Below are 26,872 nucleotides of genomic sequence, written 5' to 3' on the forward strand. Positions count from 1 at the left end.
GAATACCATTATTATGTATAATTAACATGCCAATAAAACCTTACAATTTAAAAAATTATTTGTACAATTTGAAAAAACAAAATTTGCATTTAGTGCTGTGGGTATAGCTAGCTTAATGGTAGAAGTGCTTATCTGGCCAGGCAGTGGCGGCGCATGCCTTTAATCCCAGCACTTGGGAGGCAGAGGCAGGTGGATTTCTGAGTTCGAGGCCAGCCTTGTCTATAGAGTGAGTTCCAGGACAGCCAGGGCTACACAGAGAAACCCTGTCTCAAAAAAACAACAACAAAAAAGTGCTTATCTGGCATGCATAAAGCACCAGGTTAGCTCTTCAACAGCACACACTTGTAGAAAAGCTATTTATTTACTTACATCTTTGTATGTGAAGGATTTTCTTCTAGGCTTATCTATTTTATATGCATGAGCCTTTTGTCTGTGCGAGCACCCTGTGTATACCTGGCCTCTTCAGAGGTGCTGGGACCCAGCCTAGGTTCTCTGCAAGAGTAACAGGTCATTTCCCCTATGAACTCCCTCTCCAGCCCAGAATTCACTTGTTATTTATGTGTGCCAACATGGAGGTTAGAGAACAACTCTTTGGAGCCTTTTCTCTTTTTCCATCTTCATGTGAGTTCAGGGGTCAAATTCAGGCTGTCAGGCTTGCAAAGTAAGTGCCTTAATCCACTGAACCATCTCACCAACTTAATTTTCCTAAATCTTTAGAGAGATTAGTGTTCAAGGATACCCCAGGATTTGCCTGCTCTAAGCTTGCTCCCTTTTTGGTTTTTAAGAGATCGAATTCCAGGATAGCCAGGGAAACACTGGGAAATCCTGTCTCAAAACAAAACAAACAAAAACAGACCTAAAGGAGCTAAACTGCTGCACATCTTTATGACTCAGGATGCACAGATTACTAGAAGGTCCACATGAGATAATCAAGGGTAAAATGGCTCTTGTGACTCAATGGCTTGCCATTTTGTAAAGTTTTATTGTTAACTGTAATGAAACGTCTGGATCCTCTTCTCTCTCAGGCCTGACCTTGCTCAGTGGAGTCTGGCCTCTAAGGATTGAGGATTTCTGTTAACAGGCAGTTCAACAGATACAACCCTAAGCATGAATTAGAAGCCAACTCCAGGAGTCTCGGCCCTCAACTCCACCACATTAAGGTGACTCACACAGCCAGTTCCTCAACCTCGCATTATATGACTTCAGCAATGAAATAAATATACCTCAACCTTCAGAGGCTCCTTTGGCAGTATAAGTATGTCACTTCGGATCTGGCCAACACCTTTCCTGGCTATCTCTAGCAATAGTCAACAAAAATCACTGATACCCTAGCCAGCCGGGGCCCATTTCATAGGTCAAGCTCTTAGAGGCTTTTCAAGATGATTAAGCCCTCTTTTTCGGATCGGTTCACAAATTACCCTTCGCTCCCTTCTGTACACAATACAGGCACTTGGGCCTAGAACCATTATACCTCTTCTTAAAACATCTCCATTTTGGCACTTGATACTCAAGCTATGATGACACCATCTGGGTGAGTCTACCCCACCGAGAGAAAGGCAGGCCGGTCTAGCGAGAAGGGGCAGAAAGTCTGTTTCCAGAGAGGAGGCGGCGGCGGCGGAAGCGTCATTGGCGGCCCTCCCAGGCACACGGCACTGGCAGGACCGGCAGAGCCAACTCTGAAATCCGCGGCTCCGCAGGCCGGCCCGGCCTCCGCGTTCCCGGCAGGCTCCGGTGCATCGAGGGTGGGGAAGAGCGGGTCACCGCGCCTGCGCGTTGGGAGGTGTGACCCGGGTGGGAAAGCCCTCCGAGTCCGCCATTTTGGCTGCCTCTGTCGGTCTTTTCAGTTACCACGTGAACCGCCGACGGAGACCCGGGAGGGGGGAGGTGGCGGCGGCGTTAAGTGAGAAAGGGGGAAAAGGAGGAGAGAGAGAGAGAGAGAGAAAAAAAAGAAAAGAAAAAAAAAAAGAGGCGAAGGGAGTGTCAGGACAGGGCGGGCGCGGCGACCCCGGAGGCCTAGTGGCGGCGGAGTGAAGGCTTCAAGGCTGAAGTGAGCTCGGGAACGGCAGTGGCGGCGGCGGGCGGACAAACGGACTGAGCGAGCCGGGCGGTGGCGGGAGCCGCGGGAGGAGCCGGAACCATGCCGGCCGTGAGCCTCCCGCCCAAGGAGAACGCGCTCTTCAAGCGGATCTTGGTGAGTGTGAGGCGGCGAGCGGGCACCGGGGATGGTTTCGCTGGGAGCCGGGCCTGTCAGCCCCGAGCCCGGGCGGGCGAGCGGGCACCCGGCCACCCCGCGGGGACCCCACCTCGGCTGTGCTGGCTGGCGGGGCGCACTCTCAGCTCTCGTCTCGCCCCGGGAGCGCCCCCACCTCCGTCCGCGCGCCGCGGCCCGCGGGCTTCGAGGCCTCGGTTCCGGACTAGGCCCCGACTCCCCGGCATCCGCACGGCTCGGCTGCCGTTTACCCTCCTAGAGCGAAGGGAGGAGCAGCCTGGCCTTGAGCGGGGCAGCGGGCCGCACGGGCCGGGAGTCGCGGCCCCGCTCCGGACAGGGATTCTGCCGGCTGGTCGGGGTGGCACCCTCGGAAGGAACAGGTGGTGTGGCCGAGGCAGGGACTCATTCATTGCTTGAAAGCACTTCTCCCTCTCCGGCCCCGTCCCTCCCTCTTCCTCCCCATCTGGGATTCACCGGTCCCCGCCCGGCCGGGGGTCACTGTTGGACTCGAAAGAATGGACTCTTGTAGAAGCGGAGGCTACTCTGTCACCTCCATCCAGGCACTTGCATACTTGATCCTGCAGCCCCTCGGCCTCTTTTTTTGGGAGTGGGAAACGCAGCATTTGTTTGTTAGTTGGAGAGCAAAACGGCCCCACCCCGACACCCTTCTCCGGGAGGTGGGACTCATTTCTAGGGGCGGTCCGGTAGGAAGTTTCAGTACAGACTCCCCCTCCACCCCTTACTCTGAAGTTTTAAAAATAGCGGTGCAAAAACTTAGCAGGAGATAATAGAAGTGTCTTCTAAGATGGATCTTGTTGACGCTATCTCAAACTCATCCCCTGTGCTTCAGATGTTTGCGGTTTGCATAAAAATACACGCAGTGATAACTTGCGGGGGTATGGGCTTGAATCTGTTTACATTGTAAACTATGCCCTGCTTTATCGGCTCTGTCATTAATACATTGTAGCAGTTTTTGTTGTTAGTGTGAGGGTAGCTTCTTTTATACAAACTTTTTTGTGCGTGAAAGAATTAAGTGTATTCGCCAAACTTGACTTGAATTTTGGAGTGTGTGTGTGTGTTAGCCTTTTAGATTGCAGTTATAATTCGTTTGACAACAAAATAAGGAGATTAGATATTTGGCTTTTTCTTTTCTTTTTTTTTTTTTCTTTTTTCTTTTTCTTTTTTCTTTTTGGCTATTTATGGGCCAGAGAGATGGCTCAGTGGATAAAAGCAGTCATTGACTGTTCTTCCACAGGTCCTGAGCTGAGTTCCCAGCAACCACATGGTGGTTCTCAACCATCTATAGTGGACTCTGATGCCCTCTTCTGGGGTGCAAGACATTCAGGAAATAGAGCACTTATATACATAAAATACATAAATAAATCCTAAATAACCATTTATATTGAGGTGATTGATTTTACAGAACTATCCATGTAATCAATTTGTGTAGAAAAACATATTAGACAGTCACTTCCCGTACTACTTAATGGCGTTTTGTTTTCAGACCTTTAGAAGTCTTAAGTGGATTTGTAGCATAGTTTTTTGTTTTTAGTGTTCTGAGACAGATCTCACTTTCTGTAGCCAGGCTGGACTGGAACTCTTGGCAGTTTTTCTGCCTCAGCATCCCAAGAGGTGGGATTACAGATGAGAACTACTATGCACTTCTTGTGACAGTTCTAGAATGATTTTATTTTTTTATGTGTGGAGAGGTCAGAGGGCAACTTCCAAGAGTTGGTTCTCTTCCACCATGTGGGAGTTCCTGAGATTAAACTCAGGTCAACAGATTTGGCAGCAAAAAGCTGGGCTTAATATTGTCTGCCTTTAATCCCAACACTTGGGAGGTGGAGGCAGGAGATATTTGTGAGTTCGAGGCCAGCTGGCTCTGATACGGAGATTCAGGAAAGTCAGATATACAGTGAGACCCTGTCTTGAAAAAAACAATATAGGAATAGATTTGGCAGCCAGTGGTTTTTTTTTTTTTTTTTTTTTTTTTTTTTCCCTTCCTCACTGAGCATCTTACCAGCCAAAGACCAGTTGCTGTTATTTTTCCTGTGCTGGAGATCTCACCAGGGCTTTAGCATGTGAGCAGGCCATCCATCTGAGTTATTCCCAAGTCTTTTAAGACTAAGTGATGTGAGGGTAGAACTATATAGCATAGTTTTCTTTCAGGGCTTACCCATCCAGTCCCTTTGCTCCCCTTTCCCTCCTATTCTCCCTTATAATGCTGGAGGTTGAACCCTGTGCTAAATACAAGCAGAGATGTGCTTCCAACTCTCCCATTATACTGACTGGGCTGTGTGTGTGTGTGTGTGTGTGTGTGTGTGTGTGTGTGAGAAAAATCAAGAGTCCCAAAAATACACTTAACCTGAAACAAAGGAAAGCCTCAGACTATGCTTCACCCTTAGGAATAGAGACATGGTGGCTCACAACCATCCATAACAAGATCTGACACCCTCTTCTGGAGTGTCTGAAGACAGCTACAGTGTACTTACATATAATAATAAATAAATAAATATTTTAAAAAAAAAGGAATAGAGACATTGCCTTGTACAGTTGTAATATCATTAACAGATTCTTTTTCCTAATACTCAAGTTTTCCAACTGTTAATGACACCCTTTTATTGTTTGGTTTTTCTCTTTTGAGACAAGGTTTTACTTTGTAGTTCAGACTGGCTCCCCAGTTCTTGGTATTCCACCTACCTCAGCCTTCCAGTACTTGGATAGCAGATGTGAGCCACTGTGCTGAGCAGAGTCAGCTGTGTGCCTGTGTATATGCTCATGCTGAAATTGACTCCAGGGCTTTGAACATTGCTAGGTAACTATTCTCTACCACTGGGTTGCATATATTCTCTCTCCTAAAAGAAAAAAAGAAAAGAAAAAAAATCACTTTTTTTTTTAATTTTGAGAGAGCCATAAAGTTACATACAGTTTGAGAAATAAAACATATTCTTTGTATACTTTTACAAATTAGTATCTTACAAGTCTTATAGTTGATTGTAACATTGTTAGTGTTTACCAATTTTACTAGTGTTTCCCAAGTTTTACTTGTAGTTGTGTGTTTAGTTCTCTGCAGTGCTATTACACAGGTAGGTTCTGTCCTTACAGTCAAGATATAAGACAGTCTATGGAAACACAGAGGAGCCCTATACTGCCCTTTAGAACCACATCCACCTATGTTCTTCCCTTTCTCTCTATTCTCACCTTCCAGCAACCATGACTAATGTGGCTCCTATTTATGTAATTTAAAAAGAATATCTACTAAAGAGAATCATAAAGTATAGAACTTACAGATTGACATTTCTTCCGTGCAGAAGAATTTCCTTGTGGCTCACCCAAGTTTTCACTTGTATCAGTAGTCTGTTCTATTTTATTGAAAAGTAATATTTGCATTATAGACTTAGTAGGGTTGGTACACCATTTATAGAATAACGATTCTTGGTCGTGATGGGATAAAAACCTTTAGTTTCATTGCTAAAATCACAGTACAAAAAGGATTTATTATTTTCAAGCATTTTATTAATGGAGCATGGGTGTGTTTGTGAATGTTGTAGATGCCTTCCTCCTTCCTGCCAAGGCTCATATGTGTAGGCTAGAGAACAGTTTCAGGAATTGGTTGTCTTTCTACCAATTCTGTGGGTCTCAGAGATTAAACTCAGGTCTTTAGAGGGGAAGCACCTTTATACACTGAGACAATTTGCTAGCCCACTAAAGGGTTTATTGTGATAAGACATAAACAAGAAGAGTGTGTAAATCACTAAATGGAAGAAAAGGAGATACAATGTTTTTATTGTTGACTGACATTAGGAATGAAGAAAATGTTACCAAGCAAAGTAATAGTTTTGTTTCAAAATTGCATCTGTTACAATTTTTATTGTGTTAGCTCTCTTGCTTTCTCTTTTACTTTTCTTTTTCTTTTTTTGAGAAGGGGTAGGGGTAGAGATCATGTCTCTCACATAGTTTTGATTGTCCTGCAACTCACTGTATAGACCAGAATGGACTCAAATTGTTTGCCACCATTTGATTTTTAAGCTTTTCCCCACCTTTTCTTTTCTGGTCTGGTAAAGGAAAAGTTGGGCATTCTCCAGTGCTAAAACTAAGTGTGGGTAGTTAAGTATCACTTTGCAAAATTTTGTAATTTCTACGGTGTATTTGCCTGACTTAGTTTAGTTTGTTTTGATACCTACATTAATGTTTGCTGCATATTTGCCACCTCCTTTCCTGCACAGGATTGAGTTTTCTGCATAAGCATTGTAATAAATTGATAAAAAATATCTGCAAAATTTTTGTCTCTAGTTCATTTAGGGGAAAGAAGTTAATTTTTTTTTTTAAAAGCTGGTAAGGTAAGCTGGGCAGTGGTGGTGCATGCCTTTAATCCCAGCACTTGGGAGGCAGAGGCAGGTAGATTTCTGAGTTCGAGGCCAGCCTGGTTTACAGAGTGAGTTCCAGGACAGCCAGGGCTACACAGATACACCCTGTCTCAAAAAAACAAAACAAAACAAAACAAAATGAAGGTAAATGTGATGTTACAAATAAATATATATTGTATTGTGTAAGATTTGCTTGATTGCTTGCTAGTCTTTCCTTTTAAATTTTCACATGGTTTTAATATATTTACAAGATTATGTAATTAGGAAATTGTGGTTTCTGCATACGTACCTTTGTTGCTATTTGTTCATCCAGATAGTTTGAGACTTGCTCAGAGCTTTACTCTCCTCTCCCCGACTCCTCTGCTCATCTCTGGCTACCCCCACCCCCTTCAGTGTTTTGAGACATGGTTTCTTTGTGTGACCCTGGCTGTCCTGGTACTCTTTCTGTAGTCCAGTCTGGCTTTGAATTCAGAGATCTGCTTGCTTCTGTCTCAGGAGTGCTGGGATCAAAGGTGTGTGCCACCACCTAGCTTTAGCTCACTTTTTTGGGATCTAGGGTTTAGGGTAGAAAAGGTGTTCTTGAAAGGTGTGGGCAAAACTCATACCTATACCGTTCAGCTCACTTGGAAAGTGGAATGTCCTTAATGCCTGCAATCAGATATCAGCATGCTGGTTGTTACACTGCTGCATTTTTTTCTTTAACTTTTTATCTACTAATGTGCGTTAGGAGAAAATAAAATCTAAGTTGGAATACTTAACTACTATTATTATTTGAATTTTAGTCTTGTCAGTTGGTTGAGCTTAGGACAAAATATTTCTTTTTTTTTTTAAAGATTTATTTTATGTATATAAGTACACTGTAGCTGTCTTCAGACACACCAGAAGAGGGCATCAGATTCCATTACAGATGGTTGTGAGCCACCATGTGGTTGCTGGGATTTGAACTCAGGACCTTCGGAAGAGCAGTCCGTGCTCTTAACCGCTGAGCCATCTCTCCAGCCCCAGGACAAAATATTTCTGTGTGAAGAATTCATATCCTGGAGTCATAGACAGCTGTGAGAGCCACCATGTAGGTACTGGGAATAGAACCTGACTTTCCTGGAAGAGAAACCAGTGCTCTTAACCACACTGAGCCATCTCTCTGGCCCCAAAAGGAAGACGTTTAGTTTAAATTTTTATTTATTTTGTGTATGTGTGTGCACATGCACGTGCACATGCATAATACTGCAGTGGGATATGTGGTGATCAGAGCCAGTTTGTGGCAGTTGGTTCTCTACTTTTACCACGTGGGTACTGGGGATCAAACTCAGTTCAACAGGCTGGGCACCAGGCATCTGTACCTACTGAGCTATCCTGCTGGTGCCATGCAGATATTGTTATTAAGTAAACAGACTGAAGTTAAAGTAAGGTTTGCAGCTAGAGCTAGGAATGAGGAACTAGACTTTACATCATTCAGGGAAGAAAGATGAAATAAACCCTTTTCTCCTCAGGTTGCTTCTGGTCATGGTGTTTTATCACAGCAATAGAAACCCTTTCTAAGACAGCTCTCAAGTTCCTGTTGCCTACAGTTCCTTCTCTACAGTTAGCACTGTAACCTGGAAGTGTGAGCTAAAATAAACCCTTTTCTCTCCCAAGTTGCATCTGTCATATTTTATTACAGCAATAGGAAATGAAATTAGACAGGACACTAGTGAGTTATATGGGCTTATTTATTTTTACATGAAGAATTAAGTCTCTACTGAATATTTGCTACTGCAGAATATTGAATACCTTTAGTGTTGTTTTTCAGAGTTGTCCTAATCTTCAAGTCAAAAGTCATCAAATGATTTTTTAAATCGTAAAACTCAAGCCAGCAACTCAATAGTTGTAACTAGTGAACCTTAGATGGAGTGCACCAGGCAGTGTTAGTTGGTATTATGCAGCTTGATGGTACATGCAGCACAATGGGTACACGCTGTGTGTTTGGAGCCAAGGCTGTTGCAGTGAGCTGTAGAACATGATGTAGATGAACTTTGCCAGAAGTACCTTGGCTTACATGTTTGATTATGAATTAGTTTTTGCTTCTTGCACATTCAGGACATTTTTTTACTTTATTTTTATTTTATGCGTGTTAATGTTTTGCTGGCATGCATGTACATGCATCAAGTCTGGGCTTGGGTGATTCCCTGGGACTGGGATTATTGATGGTTGTGAGCTACCATGTGGGTTCTGAGAATTGAACTCAGGCAGGTCTTCTGTAAGAGCCACAAGTAAGTGCTCTTAACTGCTGGGCCATCTATCTCCATCCCTAAGACATTTTCAATTGTTTTCCAACTCTCAAGGGTCAGTTATAGCTAAAGACACTTATGTCAGTGTCTTAAAGGGTTGGGACGGGTTTAAGATGGTGTGGTTTAGGCCAGTGGTTTAGTAGGTAAAGGTGCCAAATTTGATGATCAGCGTTTGATTCCCAGAACACACATGGTGAAAGGAGAGAATAGATAGATTCTAATAACTTGTCCTCTGACTTTAACATGTGTGCTATAGTAGTGTGCAAACACACACAAAATAAATATATTTAAAATGTAAAAAAAAAAAAGTGTGGATTAAACTATAAAAAAATAGAAATGAAATTTTACCTACTGTAAGGTCACCTTCTGTACATTAATTTTTAGGCTGAGAGTGTAGCTTAGTGATAAAGAGCTGGGCTAGCGAATCTTTTTTGATTTTCTTTCTTTCTTTCTTTCTTTCTTTCTTTCTTTTTTTTCTCCTTAAGACTATACCGCTTAGCCGGGCATGGTGGCGCACGCCTTTAATCCCAGCACTTGGGAGGCAGAGGCAGAGACAGGCGGATTTCTGAGTTTGAGGCCAGCCTGGTCTACAAAGTGAGTTCCAGGACAGCCAGAGCTATACAGAAAAACCCTGTCTCGAAAAACAAAAAACAAAAAAGACTATGCCGCCTGACTCAGGCCTGTTGGAACACTAGGGAAACAGGGAGGATGATTATAAATTCCAGCACAGCTGAGCTGTCTTATGTAGTGAGACCCTGTCCACAGAGCAAGAAGAAAAAGTACAACAGAGTTTTGGGGAGGACAGAAAGGAGATGGTTATTGAGTCAAGGGACAGTTGGAGGAATAACTTCTAGTGTTCTGTAGAACAGCAGTGCAGCTCTGGTTGGCAACAGTTAATTATCTAGCAGATATCTAGCAAAATATCTAGCAGAGGGGATTTTTGACTGTTTCTAGCACATAACTGTTTGAATTGATGGATGTACCAGCTACTGATTTGGATATTTTATGTTGCATGTGTGTTGAAGTATCTCTTTTCTGTAAATATGTGAAAACAGTATCTGGGCCTGGTAGTGCGGGCTTATAACCTTAGCGACATCTAGTATTACCTCTGTAATTCTAGCAATAGGAAAGCTGAGGCAGGAGGCTAGCAAATTCAAGGACTGCTTGCTTCAGAGTGAGTTCTGTCAAGGCTGGGCAACATAAGACCTGTCTCAAGGAGTAAAACAAAGATTGGTCAGGCTTTTTTTAGTCTAGCACTCAGGAGGCAGAAGCAGGCATATATCTCTGAGTTGGAGGCCAGCCACAAACATCACCACTAACAAAAACAAAAGGAACAGAATACTAAATGCAGTTTTGGTATAATGTAAACATCATATTTTACTATAAAAATCAATTAAAAATAATTATTTTATGTATATAAGTACATTGTAGCTATATTCAGACACACCAGAAGAAGGCATCTGATCACTTTACAGATTGTTGTGAGCCACCATGCTGGGAATTGAACTCAGGACTTCTCGAGAACAGTCAGTGTTTTCTAACCATCTCTAACAGTCAGTGAAATATCTCTCTAACCCTAATTTTTATAAATATAAAAAATTGATTAAGAAATAAAAATCTTAAGCCGGGCTTGGTGGTGCACGCCTTTAATCCCAGCACTCGGGAGGCAGAGGCAGGCGGATTTCTGAGTTCGGGTATACAAAGTGAGTTCCAGGACAGCCAGAGCTATACAGAGAAACCCTGTCTCGAAAACCCAAAAAAAAAAAAAAAAAAAAAAAAAAAAATATATATATATATATATATATATATATATATATGAATCCTTCGTTAATATTTGCTTTAAAATTTTTGCTCTAAAGTTTGTTTTTGAATGAGATGTGGTATGAAGGAACAAATTTGTTATATTTTCATTTAAATTGATAAAGCATACATGTATTTAAAAATGCTATATTTCTTGACTAAATTTTTAAAAAGTGATCTCTTTGGACTGGAGAGATGGCTCATCAGTTAAGAGTACTTGTTTCTCTTGCAGGGACCTGGATTCAGCTCCCAGCATCTACATATTGGCTCATGACTATCCTTAATTTGTTATCTTTTGATCTGGTGGGTACCAGACACTCAATGAGGTGTACATACATATATACATACATGCAGGCAAAACACTTATATACAGGAAATAAAATTATTTTGGGCAAGACAGGTTAACACATACAAACATTTGGTTATTTGAGGAGGATAGAAAATTAAAAAAAGATAACTACAGTTCAGGTTTTTTTTTTCTGTTTTCTTTTTCTTTATTTCTTTCTTCTTTTTTTTTTTTCTTTTTTGTGAGATAGGTTTCTCTGTGTAGCCCTGGTTGTTCTGGAACTCCACTTGCCTCTGCCTTCCTGGTGCTGGGTAAAGGTGTATACCACCTTAATAGATAATGCTGTATTACAAAAGAGACAAATGCTTTATAGGAACTGAACTTACCATTTCATTCTGTAGGTATTACAAAGCCATATAGTCTAGGGTCATTTGTGGGGCTCACATAGATTCATATTTGATACTAAAACTGCCATCCCAGTCATTGTGAAACACTGACTAGAGTTTTCCAGAGAGGGACAGTTGACACCTTGCAGGATTGGAGGACTGGAGTGCTGCTGACTAGATGATCTCAACTGGATTATTCTTTTTAGTGTGCTATCTTACTGCCTTTATTAATTCATAAAAGTGCATTTGGACATAAAAAGTCCATGAGGGAGCATGTGTTAGGAATGTTCTCTTCCGGGCTGGCAAGATGGCTCAGCGGGTAAAAACACTGACTGCTCTTCCAGAGGTCCTGAGTTCAAATCCCAGCAACTGCATGGTGGTGCACAACCATCTGTGATGAGATCTGAAGACAGCTACAGTGTACTTACATATAATAAATAAATAAAATCTTTAAAAAAAAAAAAAAGGAATGTTCTCTTCCAGGAAACTTCACCTAACATTTCTTTTGGGGCCTGTATGTAGGCGGAGTCTCTAAATGTTGGTCAAACCTTTGATCAGGAATATTTCTCAACCTATTTTCTTTCTTCCTTCATGGTTTTATTCTTCTCCAATATAATTTATGACCATTTGATAGATACACTTAGCCGTATATTTATCACATAGTTTCTGCAATTAAAATATGTGTTTTATGATGGGACTTTGTTTTGTTAATTGCTCTGTCCATATTGGGTAATGTGCTACAGTAGAAGCTAGATAAACATTTGTTTCATAAAACAAGTATTAAAATAGTAATTACAAAACAAGAGAGATAGCTCTTTGAGTTATGTGTTTATATGAATATTTTTGGAGAAAGTTGAGCTGGGCCCTTGATGGTGTAGACTGTATTTTTTTTTTTTAAAGAATCTTTTTTTTTTAATTTTTTAAATTTTATTTTTATTTATTTATTTATTTATTATATGTAAGTACACTGTAGCTGTCTTCAGACGCACCAGAAGAGGGCATCAGATCTCATTAAGGGTGGTTGTGAGCTACCATGTGGTTGCTGGGATTTGAACTCAGGACCTTCGGAAGAGCAGTCGGGTGCTCTTACCCACTGAGCCATCTCACCAGCCCCAGACTGTATTATTATACAGGGTAATTGTAGGATATTAGGCAGAGCCTATGCTATTTATTTGGTAAGACCCTGGAAATTGTATTTATGGATGAATCATGATATTAATTCATTTGCTTGGCCTCTTGTTATAGAAGCATGATAAAAGGAAATTTTTGACCGTTCATTTTGCTTGTTTTGGCATTGAAGAAGAAATTGCTAGAATTAAAAGTTGTCAGGTGCCTGCTCTGCTGAGTTAGTCTCTAAAGCAGGGGTTCTCAGTCTGTGGGTCCCAGTTCCTTTAACGTTGAATGATCCTTTCAAAGGTGTGAGTGACTAAGACCATTGGAAAATACACATGTTTACCTTACCATTCATAACAGTAGCAAAATTACAGTTAAGAAGTAGCAATGAAAATAATTTTAGGGTTGGAGTACTAAAGGGTTGCAGCATTAGGAAGGCTGAGAACTGCTTTAAAGGATACGATGTCTTATGTGTTTATAAAGCTCTTCAGTGATTTTTACACAGCTAGAGTGGGGCCACTGTGTGTAATATAACCATGAATATAAATATTCACATATGTTAGGGTGGGGTTTTTGTTTTTAGTTTTTTAAATATTTGGGCTTTTTGAGATCGGGTTTCTCTGTGTAGCCCTGACTGTCCTGGAACTTGATCAGTAGACCAGGCTGGCCTCGAACTCACAGAGATACCTCCTGCTTCTGCCTCCCAAGTGCTGGGGTTAAAGGCATCTACCCCTGGCTCAGACAGTCTTATGTTGATAAGAGAAAACTATTAGCAAAGTTTATTCTTAAAAGAATGTCATTTTATAGTTCTGCTGTTAATAAATGAGAGAGGATTTGAGAATGACAGTTCTCAATGTGCATATTAGGATGTGGAGGGAACTTCATTTGATGGTTGTGATCTTGGCTTTTAGGGATTTCCCTGGAATAGAAAGTGTACACTTAGCTATCTAAACTCTAAGCATACTTAGCTTGTAATATAAACTTGCATTAAAGTTGAGACTTTACAAAGAGGGAGAAAAAGTTTAAGCCAATAGTAGACAGAGTCATGGCATTCTGGGAAGCAGAGGGAGGATTTAGAGTTGCAGGTCATCACCCTGGGATAGTTCAAAGTCATTCTAAGTTACTTTGTAAGATCCTGTCTCAAAGCCAGGCGTGGTGGCTCACAACTTTAATCCCAGCACTCGGGAGGCAGAGGCAGGCGGATTTCTGAGTTCGAGGCCAGCCTGGTCTACAAAGTGAGTTTCAAGACAGCCAGAGCTACACAGAGAAACCCTGTCTTGAAAAACCATAAAAAACAAACAAACAAAACAAAACCAAAAAACTTAATGCTTAGGGATGTAACTCAGATGTGTTAAGAGTAAGAGAATTTACTTCACAGTTCCAGTTTTAGTCTCCTGCACCACTTCCTTATCCTTCGCCAAAACAGAAACGACACACCAAACCAGAAGCAAAAATCCTAGTTCAGATTGTTGTGTAGAGTTGCTTTCTCCTCTTTATGATATGAATTATATTGCTTGTTTCTTTTAAAACAATTCCTTAACTTTAAGGTCTCATGTAGACCAGCTTGACCTTAAACTCACAGAAAAATCTGCCTGCCTCTACCTCTTGAGTGCTGTGATTATAGGCGTGTATCATCATGCCCAGCTCCTTTCAACCCTATTTTATTTTTAAAATTTATGTATTCACTTTCCATCCCAATCCCAGCCATCCCCTCCTCCCAGATCCTCTCTCAGTTTCTCTTTCTCTCCTTCTCTGAGGAGGGAGAAGCCCCACTCTGGGTATAATACACCACTCTACACACACACACACACACACACACACACACACACACACACAGAGTCACTGCAGGATTAGGGGAATGGGAATCACAAGCAGCAGGTTCAGGGGTTCAGGGACAGTCCCTGCTCCAGGTGTTTTTTTGGGGGAGGGTGGCATGGGGCAGGAATCCACCTGAAGACCAAGCTGCAGAAATAAATGATGGAGCTGGTGTTTATTTTAAATTGTTTTATTTTATTTTTTGAGATAGGATATAGCCTTGGCTGTCCTGGAACTCACTTTGTAGACCAGGCTGCCTTGAACTCAGAGATAGACCTGCTACTGCCTCCCAAGTGCTGGGGATAAAGGTGTGCGCCACCATTGCCCAGCATTTGGTTTTGATTTAAAAAAAAACCAAACATACTATTTTATGTATATGAGTGAGTATTTTACCTGTATGTATGTATGGTGTGTGTACCATGTGCATGCCTAGAAGCGGGCACTGGGATTCTCTGGAACTGGAGCTTCAGTTTGTTATAAGCTATCATGTAGATGCTGGGAATTGAAGAACCCTGGTCTTTTGCAAGAGAATCCAGTGCTCTTAGCTTCTCTTAGTAACACCCCCACCCCCCCACCCCCGGGATGGGGGTGATGTTCAAGATAGTGTTTCTCTGTGTAGCCCTGGCTGTCCTGGAACTCACTGTAGATCAGGCTGGCCTCGAACTCAGAAATCCACCTGCTTCTGCCTCCCAAGTGCTGGGATTAAAGGCGTGAGCCACCACTGCCCAACTCTTTAAGTTTGGTTTTTGAGACAGTCTTCTGTAGCTCATGCATTTAGCCCAGGTTGGCATCAGATTTGCAACAATTCTATTTCATCTTTCTGAGTGCAGCAAGTACAGGTGTGTTCTACCATGCCTGAGAACACCCCAACTCCCTCAAATCCTATACTGTGATTATCTTTTGTTAGTCATTTGGAATATCTATTAGATTTTCCAAGGAAGCTGTAATGGTATTTTTGTTTTGTTTTGATTTTTGAAGTCTTGTTTAGATAAAGGGGGAAATGAAAGCTTGCTTTTATAATGGCAGAACCGGGAGTAGGAGAGTATACTGGAAGGATTAATTTTCTACTTTCAGACATGTTGCTGTACCAGGTAAAGAGATAGCAATCTTTTTTCTCTTCTCCATGATAATAGGGTCTGCATAAAATGATACTTTAAGAATCAATGTTTAAGGACTGCATCAAATTAGTTTTTGTAAACTGTAGAATTTGTTGAAAATCTGTTTTGAGCCAGAATGATAGGGTTTTGTTGTTGTTGTTGTTTATTTGTTTTTCTTTTTATGTGCTGATGGATCTAAACCTTTTTAAATTCCTTTAAAAATATTGTAATGGGGTTAGAGAAATGGCTAAGTGGTTAAGAATACTGTCTGTTCTTTCAGAGGACATGGGTTTAATTCCCAGTATCAACATAGCAGCTCATAACTGTCTGTAACTCCTCTTTCAGGGAATCTGACATACACAGACATAAATGCAGGGAAAATACATACATACACACACACACACACACACACACATATGTATATGTGTGTGTGTGTGTGTGTGTGTATATATATATATATATATATATATATATATATATATATAGAACAAATTATTAAAAAGTCGTAAGATAGGTAGTGCTTAAAATTATATTGTTAAAAGTATCTTTTTGATTGCTTTGTATATAAAGAATTTTAGCCGGGTGGTGGTGCACACCTTTAATCCCAGCACTCGGGAGACAGGGGCAGGCAGATTTCTGAGTTTGAGGCCAGCCTGATCTACAGAGTGAGTTCCAGGACAGCCAGGGCTACAGAGAAACACTATCTCCAAAAATAAAACAAAACAAAACAAATTCTATCTGTATCTCGGCATACAAGTTCCTAAAAGACACTGCATTGTGGAAAGGCTGTAATAAAAACTAAATGTCCGGGCTGGTGAGATGGCTCAGTGGGTAAGAGCACCCGACTGCTCTTCCGAAGGTCCGGAGTTCAAATCCCAGCAACCACATGGTGGCTCACAACCATCGGTAACGAGATCTGACTCCCTCTTCTGGAGTGTCTGAAGACAGCTACAGTGTACTTAACATATAATCAATAAATAAATCTTTAAGAAAAAAAAAAACCTAAATGTATAGCATATGGGGCAAATGGGCCTAGGCCTAGCACAGCATTACAAAGATAACAAGCAAGATGGTACATGTGTGTAATCTCAGCAATCCACTCTGGAAGCCAAGTTCTAGACTAGCCTGGGCTACATAGAAAGATCCTATCCCCCAAATCAAGTCCCCAACAAAACAGCAAAATGAGACTTTAATAAAAATGAAGGCATGTGTGGGTTAGAGACATAGTTTAGTGATTAAGATGCTTATTGCTGCCGGGCAGTGGAGGCAGAGGCAGGCATATTTCTGAGTTTAAGGCCAGCCTGGTCTACAAAGCGAGTTCCAGGACAGCCTGGACTACACAGAGAAACCCTGTCTCGAAAAACAAAACAAAACAAAACAAAGCAAAAATAAAAATAAAATAATAAAATTAAAAAAAAATGCTTATTGCTGTCAGGAGATCTGAATTCACATCCAGGCACTCACTTCAGGTAGCTAATAAACTCTGGCTTTTTCTGTAACTCTGAAGAACCATATAACAATCATACAAGACTATGCACACATGAAAATAAAATAAATCTTTAAAAAAGTTAGCACAGATTTATATATGTAAAATAATTAACAGATACATAAATACTATAATGTTAATGGTACATTTTCCTGGAAAAACACTTGAAGCTAGATTGTTTCAGAAGTAGCATTTGAAGCATTATAGTTTGCTAATTACTATGAATTGATAGAAGGCTTTTTTTAAAAATCAGAGATACAAGGAAGCATCAGAAGTGGGTAAGTGTGGCACAGTTTGACTCAGAGCACACAGGGAGAACTCAGGTAATTGGTAGATACTTGATGTCATTGCAGTAGTGTGCTGTGCATACCCACCAGACTTGTTTTAGCTGACCGTTTTCATGTTAGTTTTCTGGCAATTAAAATCCTACAGAAGCAAACATGAAATTTAAAGAGATTAAAATGTCCCCTAATATATTAATTCTATTGGAGCAAATGTATATATTGAAAACAAGCATTAATACAGAGTTTGCTGTTCCCTACCTAATAGCATCGTAGAGACCATGGCCTTTGTGTGGCTCTTCTGCCTAACTAGACCTTGGACCTCTCTTGTATAGAGCATCTGAGGCACCTTCACGGTCCCTGTTTTGCTATTTTAGTCACCACTGCTAATGTATGATGAGGCAGTTCTCTCCTACCCTCTCTCTCTGAGGTTTAGGAAGGCCTTTTCTTATAGAACAGAGCTTAAGTGAAAGGCTGCAGGGCTGCTGAACAGTGGGTTGCCACTGAAATCCGTCTCAGTTTTCTTCTTTATGTATGACTTTAAACAACTGTGTGTGCTACGTGTCAGAATAGAGATGTTTTAATTCAAGAAAATGTCTTAAGTGATTACTTTGCTATGATAACCATTTTATTGTTTCATTCTGTGTCCAACCTCCCTCCTCCTGTTGTGTGAATATACCCACCCACTTTATCATTAATATGTGTGTATATGTGTGGAGGGAATGCCACAGCATGAATATAGAGGTTAGCAGACAGCTTTTTTTTTTTTTAATTTATGCATGAGTGTTTTGCTTGCACGTATGTCTGTTAAGGGTCTCAGAGCCCTGAGAACTGGGTTACAGACATGTGGCTACTGGGAATTGAACCCTGGTCCTCTGGAAGAACAGTCAGTACTCTTAACAGCTGAGACATCTTTCCAACTCCATGTTTGATTTTAATTTTAATATTTGTTGAGTCTTTATTTGGATACAGTCTCAATGCAGCCTACAGGGGCCCCATACTCCAACTAATGGTAACTTGAACTTGTGATCTTTCTGCTTCTCGCATATGGCACCAAGTCCAGTTTCAATATTTTGTCCCATTTTGGCCTTTGTTTTCTCTGGTATATTAGTTATACTTAATATTGTTTCCACAGGTTGTTGGAACACTGTTTTTCATTTACTTTTTAACTGTTTAAGCTTTCATTTAGATAGTTTCTATTACTATGGCTTCAAGTCTTCTGTAGTGTTTTTATAATCATAAAAATTCCACAAGCTCCAGCTTCTCTGTGATGCCTGTAGTTTAAGTTTCCCTGGGTAACTTTATTCTTGGTAGTTTTCATTCTAGGATTTCCATTTTTCTGTTGAAGTATTTCTTTGTGTTTTGATTGTGTTTAGGTTTTCTTAATTGTTAGGTATTATTTAATAGAAACTACTTTGAAAGTCTTTGCTGCCTCTGTCTTCATATCTATTTTTATATTGCCATTAATTTGTTAATCCTATAGGCCCTGGGTCACTTTCCATCTAGTAGCATTGTCTTTTCTTCGTAACTTAGATACAGTAGACAGTTGAGTGAGTGGATCCTGCTGCCTTTATTAACAGAATTTTGTCTTGGTGGGCAATTGGGCTGCATTAGCATGTTCTTTTCATGATTACTTTTATTTTTAAACTTAGAAAAAAAATTTTTGTGTGTAGCTCTGGGCATCCTGGAACTAGCTCAATAGACCAGGCTGGCCTTAAACAACTTTTTTCAGTCTTTCGAGGCAGGGTTTCCCCGTGTAGCCTTGTTTTGGAGCTCACTCTGTAGAACAGACTGGATTTGAACTCAGAGATCTGCCTGCCTCTGCCTCCTGAGTTCTGGGATTAAAGGTGTGTACCACCAATGCTTGGCTATTTTTTAATTTTTAAAAGTACACTTTATTTATTTATTTAGTGAGTGTGTATGTCCATCCATGTGGGTTTACATAAAAGAACTTTTGGGAGTAAATTCTTTCCTTCCGTCATACTGGTCCAACTTAGGCTGTCAGATGTGACAGTGGGTATAAACTACCTGCCCAACCATCTCACTGACTGAAGATTTATTTTCAAATTTTAGTAAAGGTAGATCTGAATCTTCTCCCAGGGAATGGGCAGTCTGGGTCTATGCCAGAGCCACTAGCGTTAACGAATTTTTTTTTTTCTCTAGGTGTTTAGTGCCTGAGCACCTGTAGGCTTGTGCTGCTCTGTAGCTGTTCTGGGTTAAGTCAAGTCTGGTGTGGGCCTTCCCCAGTTTAATCTTTTTTTGTTTTTGTTTTTCTTTTTGTTTGTTTTTTCGAGACAGGGTTTCTCTGTGTAGCCCTGGCTGTCCTGGAACTTACTCTGTAGACCAGGCTGGCCTCAAACTCAGAAATCCACCTGCCTCTGCCTCCCGTGTGCTGGGACTAAAGGTGTGCACCACCACCGCCTGGCCCCCAGTTTAATCTTTAACCAAAAATTCCTATGCACATTTCTAAAACTTGTGTCTGTCAACTTCTCTGTGATCCTTTCCAGAAAGATTGTAGCCATTTTAGCCGTTTATGATGCTATAGCTGCCCAGATTGTGAGATTACTGAACTGTTTGTCCATGTCTAATCTGCAGTCTGGAAAGTGCCTTTAGGCAGAAGCAGGGATCATTTCTGAGACAACAATACTGGGCTGCTTTTTGTTCAACAGCTGCTAACAGATATATTCATATTTGCTATACACTTTTTTTTTAAACTCTTCTTCTTTTTTTTTTTAAAGATTTATTTATTTATTTATTTGTTATATGTAAGAACACTGTAGCTGTCTTCAGACACTCCAGAAGAGGGCATCAGATCTTGTTATGGATGGTTGTGAGCCACCATGTGGTTGCTGGGATTTGAACTCCGGACCTTTGGAAGAGCAGTCGGGTGCTCTTACCCACTGAGCCATCTCACCAGCCCGTTATACACTTTTATACGTGGCATGTGTCTGAGTTGATGGCGGTTATTCCTATACATTTTGAAGTAGATGTCCCTCAGAGTATATGAGTGCCAGAGATGAGATTTTATTATCTATTAGAATAATTCATTTATTATGTTTTATTACCTTATTTTGTTTCATTTTTCTATAGCATAGTATTAATATTTTAAATCTTAATCAGTGATGAGATCAATAATGGATTTTTAATTTTTTAAAAAAACATACATTTATTTATTTGTTTGTTTATTTATATGTGAGTATACTGTAGCTGTCTCCAGATGCACCAGTAGAGGGCGTCAGATCTCATTACGGGTGGTTGTGAGCCACCATGTGGTTGCTGGAAATTGAACTCACGACCTTCGGAAGAGCAGTCGGTGCTCTTACCCACTGAGCCATCTCTCCAGCCCAGATTTTAAATTTTTAACTGACATAGAAAACAGGACAAATAGAACACATGACATTAATCTCATACTAAGGAAATCCTTATTCCCAATTTTGAAATTGCAAAAATTCCTGAAACACAGTGGTTTCTGGGTAAGGAATTGCAAACTCATTTTTAAAATTTAATTCAGTGATTTGTTGTGGAAAACTAAGTATGTCAGGTTACCTTTTCATTTTGTAAAGTGTATGCTAAGGCGCTAAAGATTTTCAGCAGTTATGAGCACTTGCTGTTCTTCCAGAAGACCCAGGTTTGATTCTCAGCACCCACATGGTAGCTTTATAACCATTTTAAAATCCAGTTCTAGGGAAACCCTTCATCCTCTTCTGGCCTCATTGGGCACCAGGCATACAAGTGATTGTACAGAGACATACTTTTGTAGCGGCAGCCCCTGCTTCCCCACGTTGTCCCCAGAGACAGCTTAGAGGCAGGACAGTTTGAGCAGCTGATGCATGGAAGATGACGTAGTTACCAGGCTCAGCAAAGACAACATAGATTGTTGTAGTGCTACTTTATTCTCTTTTCCTTATTTTAAAAAAAAAGTATTCTTTCTTTGGTAATTCCATATATTAATACAGTGTAACTTATATCCAGTTCACAACTGCTCCATCCCCCTCTCAGGTTCCTGTGGTTATCATAGTCTTTTATATATATTTAACTGGCTGAGTCCATTCAGTGTTGATCCTGTGCACTGCAACATGGGCCCCCAAGTGGTGTTCATCTGCTGTTCCTCAACTAGATTGTTGGCCTTGGTAAATCTCTTTTATCTCCATGCTGCAGTGTTGCTGGCTCTATCTTGGACATTGAGTGCCAGACAGCTTTTATTTAATATTTAGCTTCAGTTTAATGGACTGGCTTTGTCCTGCTCAAAACACAGATTATCCTGGATCTGGGAATAAGTCTCCCTGCTGAATGCTGAGCTCAGTTAAGGTTGTTCGGTTATACTTCCTTTACCCTCCCCTTCCTCCTTCCCCCTTCTTCCCTTCCCTGTTTCCCCCTCCCCTCCCCTCTTTGACGTGCTTATTTTTATGGTTTTTGGTTTGTTTTGTGTGTTTGAGGCAAGGCCTCACTATGTATCCCTTGACTAGCATAGACTTCACTATATTCACTATATATAATTCATGCTAGTCATGCTGGCGCAAACTCACAGAGATCCACCTGCCTCTGCCTCCCAAGTGCTAGAGTTATTTGTTTTTTTCTTTTCGTTTATTTATTTATTTATTTATTTATTTATTTATTTATTTTAATTAGGGGTGTGTGTGTGTGTGTGTTTGAAGACAGCTACAGTGTACTATTTATAATAATAAATCATTGTGCCAGAGCGAGCAGGTACTGAGCAAGTGGGGTTGACTGGAGCAAGCAGAGGTCCTAAATTTGATTCCTAACAACCACATGAAGGCTCACAACCATCTATATATACAGTTACAGTGTACTCATATACATAAAATAAATAAATCTTTTTTTTAAAAAATGAAAATTTTTAGTAGTAAGTTTGAAAGTTTCTACATTTATTGATAAACTGATATACTTTCTTGTTTTGACAGAGATGTTATGAACATAAACAGTATAGAAATGGATTGAAGTTCTGTAAACAAATCCTTTCCAATCCCAAATTTGCAGAGCATGGAGGTAAGAACAAACACTGTACACATTTAAGTACATGGCTTTCCTGGAACTCCATCTGGCTTCTCTTGTTTTACTCTGTCATTAGTTTCCAGAGTGAACATTTAATGCCTATGGGGAGATAAAACTTAATAGTGACGTTTTAGTTAAATACCAAGAAAATGATAGCACATTCAATTTAAGTTTTGGTTTCTTTTTTTCTGTATTAGCTCTTCTAGAGAGGCAGAAGAACCCATTCAGGCCTGATATTAAAGTGTTAATAAGAAAATTTTACTTTAGGATGTTCACTAGCAAGTTTTCATCATTCCCTTTCTGCATGTGTTCTGTTTGCCCATGCTTGAGATTTTACATATGCTGCAGGTCTAAGATGGAAGCAGTGATAGTAAAGAATACCTAAGTTGACCTCCTTTTCCTTATTGAAAACCTATCTTTAGTTGATATCTGAATAGTAGGTTCTTTTATATTCCATTTTGTAAAGTGTGCATACTGGTAATGAACTTCTAATTTAATCATAGTAGTTTCATTAGCAGAGAATGTCATACCTTATTTATGCTATGAACTTAGAGTAAGTTTTTCTCTCTTTTCTGAAATGTACCCCTTCCCTGTATTTTAACATGACTGAAATTAAGTTGAATAGAAGCATCACAAATTTACTGGAGATATTTTTAAACAGATAACACCTGAGATAACACTTTGTTTGTAAGAACAGAAGTTCTTGCCAGTTTTTAACCCATGGTCCTCTGCTACCTTCTAAGTGCAAGGCTATGTGCACATCTCAGTCCATACACATCTTTATTCTTTTCTAGAGTTCTAAAAATAGATGTTAAAAATTAGACAAATACAAAGAAGTTAGGCAAATAAATCACAAGGAACCTATTTTAACTCTCATAGGAATATGCATTATAAAGTTAGAAGTATTTTTCTTTTCTGAAAAGTTACTACTTCTCACAACACTTTTAAACTGGTGATTAGAAATGGTGAGCTTCTGACATCTTTAACTGTGTCTTTAGAGTAATCCTAAAGACTCAATAAGACATTTCGGAAAATTCGAAATGTAGGGGATATATGGATAGCAGAGCGTAAAGTACTTGCTAAAGCCATCGTGAGAATCTGAGTTTGAATTCTTCTAAACTACAGGAAAAGCCAGACAAGGCAGTTTGTACATCTGTAATCCCAGCACACTTATGGAGCGATGGGAGGCAGAGACAAGAGAATCTCTAGAAACTAGTAGGCCAGTTGTCTTGACATAAATGGCTGTAAATAACAATGAGGCTTTGCTTTTTAAAGTGGAAATCAAGGAGAGAAATCCAAGGTTGTCTTCTGACCCCAACATAAGTGCTGGTGCATGTAAGTGCTCACCCACACTTACAAATACATACACGTAGGCTACGACGCATGCATGCACACACACACTCGTGCACACATACACACACACACACACACACACACACACAGAAAATCAGAAGTGTAGATAATTTATGTGTATCTTTATAGAATTGATTTAGCCTTCATATAATTTAGGTTCATAGAATCAAAGTTTTCAAAATAGTGTTTTGTATTTTAAAAGGATAGGTATGCAGTCATCTGTGAATTTGCCTAATTATGCCAATAGAGTGACTATTCCTAAGTAGTCTGAATAGTCAGATATTTGCACTTGATTGATTAATTGATTTATAGGCAGATTTTTACTATGTTGCCCTGGCTGACCTGGAACTTTTCTAAGTAGGTCAGACTGGCCTCAAACTCGCAAGAGGTCTGTCTGCTTCTGCCTTCCAGATGCTGGGATTAAAGGTAAATGCCACCATGCCTGGTTAGATTTTTATCTTCTATTTATTCACTAAGGAAAACAAATCTAAGAGTATTTCAGAAAACAGAATCTAGAGGTTTTTGCTTACTTGCCTTGTCAGTTTTAAAAAAATATTTTAATTCTGTACATAACCTGTAAATGTATTGTTAAACACGAAATGTTTGTAGTTTGTTTTTGAGTTTATAGTTAATTTCTTATTGATTACTTTCTTCTTTTTTCCTTTGTTGTTAAACTATAGAAACCCTGGCTATGAAAGGATTAACGTTGAACTGTTTGGGAAAAAAGGAAGAAGCTTATGAATTGGTTCGCAGAGGTTTGAGAAATGACTTAAAGAGTCATGTGTGTATCCTTTTGAAATGTATTTAAAGATTGAATGGGCTGTTTGGATATAAGAAAACAAATGGAGTCAAGAAATGTAAATCCCTGTTACCATGAGGAAATGATTTTTTTCTTAAACTGAAAATGGAACTTTTTTTCTAATATGACTAAATGCATTTTAACAATATATGTTAGATAAATTGTGTCTATGATGCAGGTCTTACTTTGGGAGGGCGGTGTTGCTATGGCCTGAATATTCATATCTCTTTAAATTCATACATTGAAGCCTTGTCACAGAGTGATGATGTTAGGAAGTAAGGTTTTTTGAGAAGTGACTGGGGAGTGGGGATAGAGCCTTCAGGAAGCTGTAGAAAAACCCTCAGGGAGCTTGTTAGCCCCTTTGTCACGGGTAGATACAGATAGGATGTGCCATCTATGAAGGAGACAGCATGACTCGCTAGATGATACATACAGTAGTATGAACAGCAAGCTTCTTTTATTTATAAGTTGCCTGGTTTAAGTAAGGTATTTTGTAATAGCAAATGGTCCGAGACAAGTGCATGGTAGTTTCATTCATCATGTTCATAACTTTAGAGAGGTATATTACAAGGACTATTAAGGAGGTAACAATTATATATTGAGTAAAAGCAGAGGCTGTGAAGTACAAGTTTAGTGTGTTCACTTGGATCTGAAGCTCTCCTCAGCCTGTCTGTTACCCAAATTTCCTTCTTTGTGATATGAGGATATTCACATTACACTAGTTGTAGTGACTTAATGTAGAAATACAAAAAAAATTGTATTTTGTTAAGGGATTGACAAGGGCTGGATTTGAGTAGAAGTTTATGCAGGAAAAGAGAAAGAAATGTACTTTGGTATTTTTCAGTCTCTAACCAGGATAATAACCTGTTTTGTAGGCTAGCAACATTTAAGAGCTGAGTTATTTAACACATTTTCAAGTGTTTAGTGTTTCTTAGGACAGTACAGAGGAAGTAAGTGGTTGAAAGAAAATACTAGATGCTTACATAGAACTTTTTGAGTGGGTATAAAACATGGCTTGTTCAAGGATGTACTACTAATCTTGAAAACACGAGAGTGAAAAAAAGAGTGATCAGAGTACTAGAAAGTTAAACCAGAGCTCAGCAGCACAGTTGGAAATAGCCTCCATTTTGGATGATACAGCATTCTGCTCTGGATTAACTTACCCACAGTAGACAGAACAAGTTTGTTGTTGTTGTTGCTGTTATTGTCGTCGTCGTTGTTTGTTTTTTGTTTTTATGCTTTATGTGTGTGAGTCTTTTGCCTGCATATAATTATATATATCTTGTGCCTGCCCTGAGACATTGGAGGCCAGAAGAGGACATCAGATCCTTTGGAACTGGAGTTAGCAGTGGTGTGACCTACCTCTGTAGGTGCTGAGAACCGAAACCAAACACTATAAATAAGATCAAGTGCTCTAAATCCCTGAACTGCCTTTCCAGTTGGCTGTTTAGGAAGAAGTATTAAAGACTCATTTTTTTTCTTTTTTGTGGATTTTTTTTTTTTTTTTAAAGATTTATTTACTTATTATATGTAAGTACATTGTAGCTGTCTTCAGACACTCCAGAAGAGGGAATCAGATCTCAGATGGTTGTGAGCCACCATGTGGTTGCTGGGATTTGAACTCTGGACCTTCGGAAGAGCAGTCGGGTGCTCTTACCCACTGAGCCATCTCACCAGCCCCTTTTTGTGGATTTTAGAAGAGTAATAGGATAGACTAAAAAAGCAAAGGGGTAGTAGGGCTGAGTACAGTGACAGTACAGTAGGAAGGCCTCCTTCCTTTATAGTCTTCTAAGATCTCTAAATGTTGGAAACAAAACCCCAATTATTGAAAATTTGTAACAATTATTTGGTTTGATTTAATATGTGACTGACTTGAGAACCTTGTGCCACGTAGAAGCGTTGTCTGTTTTACAAATAATTTACTTTTATTTCATGTACATTGGTGTTTTGTTTGCATGTGTGTCTGTGTCAGGTTTCAAATCACTTGGAGCCTGATTATAGACAGTTGTGAGCTGCCATGTAGTTGCTTGGAATTGAACTCTGTTCCTCTAGAAGAGTAACTCTAGAGAGTGCTCTTAACCACTGAGCCATCTCTCCAGCCACCAAGCACTTTGCTCTATCGTGTAAATAGTCTTATTTACATTTGTACTTGAGAAGCAAAATAAGGCTAGTTTGATTGAGGTTAAAGCATTAAAATAGCAGGTTAGCCTTGATTGTCTTTGGCTTCAAAAGCTCTCCTCTTTTCTGTTTGGTAAATTCTCATTTATCTTTGTATTCTTTCCCCAGTTTCTTAGGGAGACAGGGTTTCTTTCTCTCTCTCTTTTTTAAAGATTTATTTATTATATATAAGTACACTGTAGCTGTCTTCAGACACTCAAGAAGAGGGATTCAGATCTCCTTACGGATGGTTGTGAGCCTCCATGTGGTTTCTGGGATTTGAACTCGGGACCTTTGGAAGAGCTCTTACCCACTGAGTCATCTCACCAGCCCCCCTCTTTTTTTTTAAATGTTTATTATTATTCATAAGTACACTGTAGCTGACTTCAGACGTGCCAGAAGAGGGCATCAGATTTCATTATGGGTGGTTGTGATATCACCAA

The 26,872-nt window shown here is 39.9% G+C and overlaps 1 protein-coding gene and 1 long non-coding RNA gene across 2 annotated transcripts in view; both read left to right on the forward strand.

Moving 5' to 3' along the window:
- The first annotated feature begins 1,830 nt into the window (after positions 1-1,830).
- Positions 1,831-26,872, forward strand: part of Naa15 (N(alpha)-acetyltransferase 15, NatA auxiliary subunit) — a 59,970-nt gene continuing 34,928 nt past the window's right edge. Inside the window, exons 1-3 of the mRNA NM_053089.3 lie at positions 1,831-2,191; positions 22,030-22,114; positions 24,154-24,258. Coding sequence (NP_444319.3) covers positions 2,138-2,191; positions 22,030-22,114; positions 24,154-24,258 — 244 coding nt within the window. The 5' untranslated portion in view covers positions 1,831-2,137. The remainder of the gene's footprint in view (positions 2,192-22,029; positions 22,115-24,153; positions 24,259-26,872) is intronic.
- On the forward strand, positions 2,198-9,151 carry LOC108168868. The gene is made up of 2 exons (XR_001783830.2): positions 2,198-2,589; positions 4,859-9,151. It is a non-coding gene; the product is annotated as an uncharacterized LOC108168868 (long non-coding RNA).

Source organism: Mus musculus, chromosome 3 (genome assembly GCF_000001635.26).
Source record: "Mus musculus strain C57BL/6J chromosome 3, GRCm38.p6 C57BL/6J".
In the NCBI taxonomy this organism is placed as follows: Eukaryota; Metazoa; Chordata; class Mammalia; order Rodentia; family Muridae; genus Mus; species Mus musculus.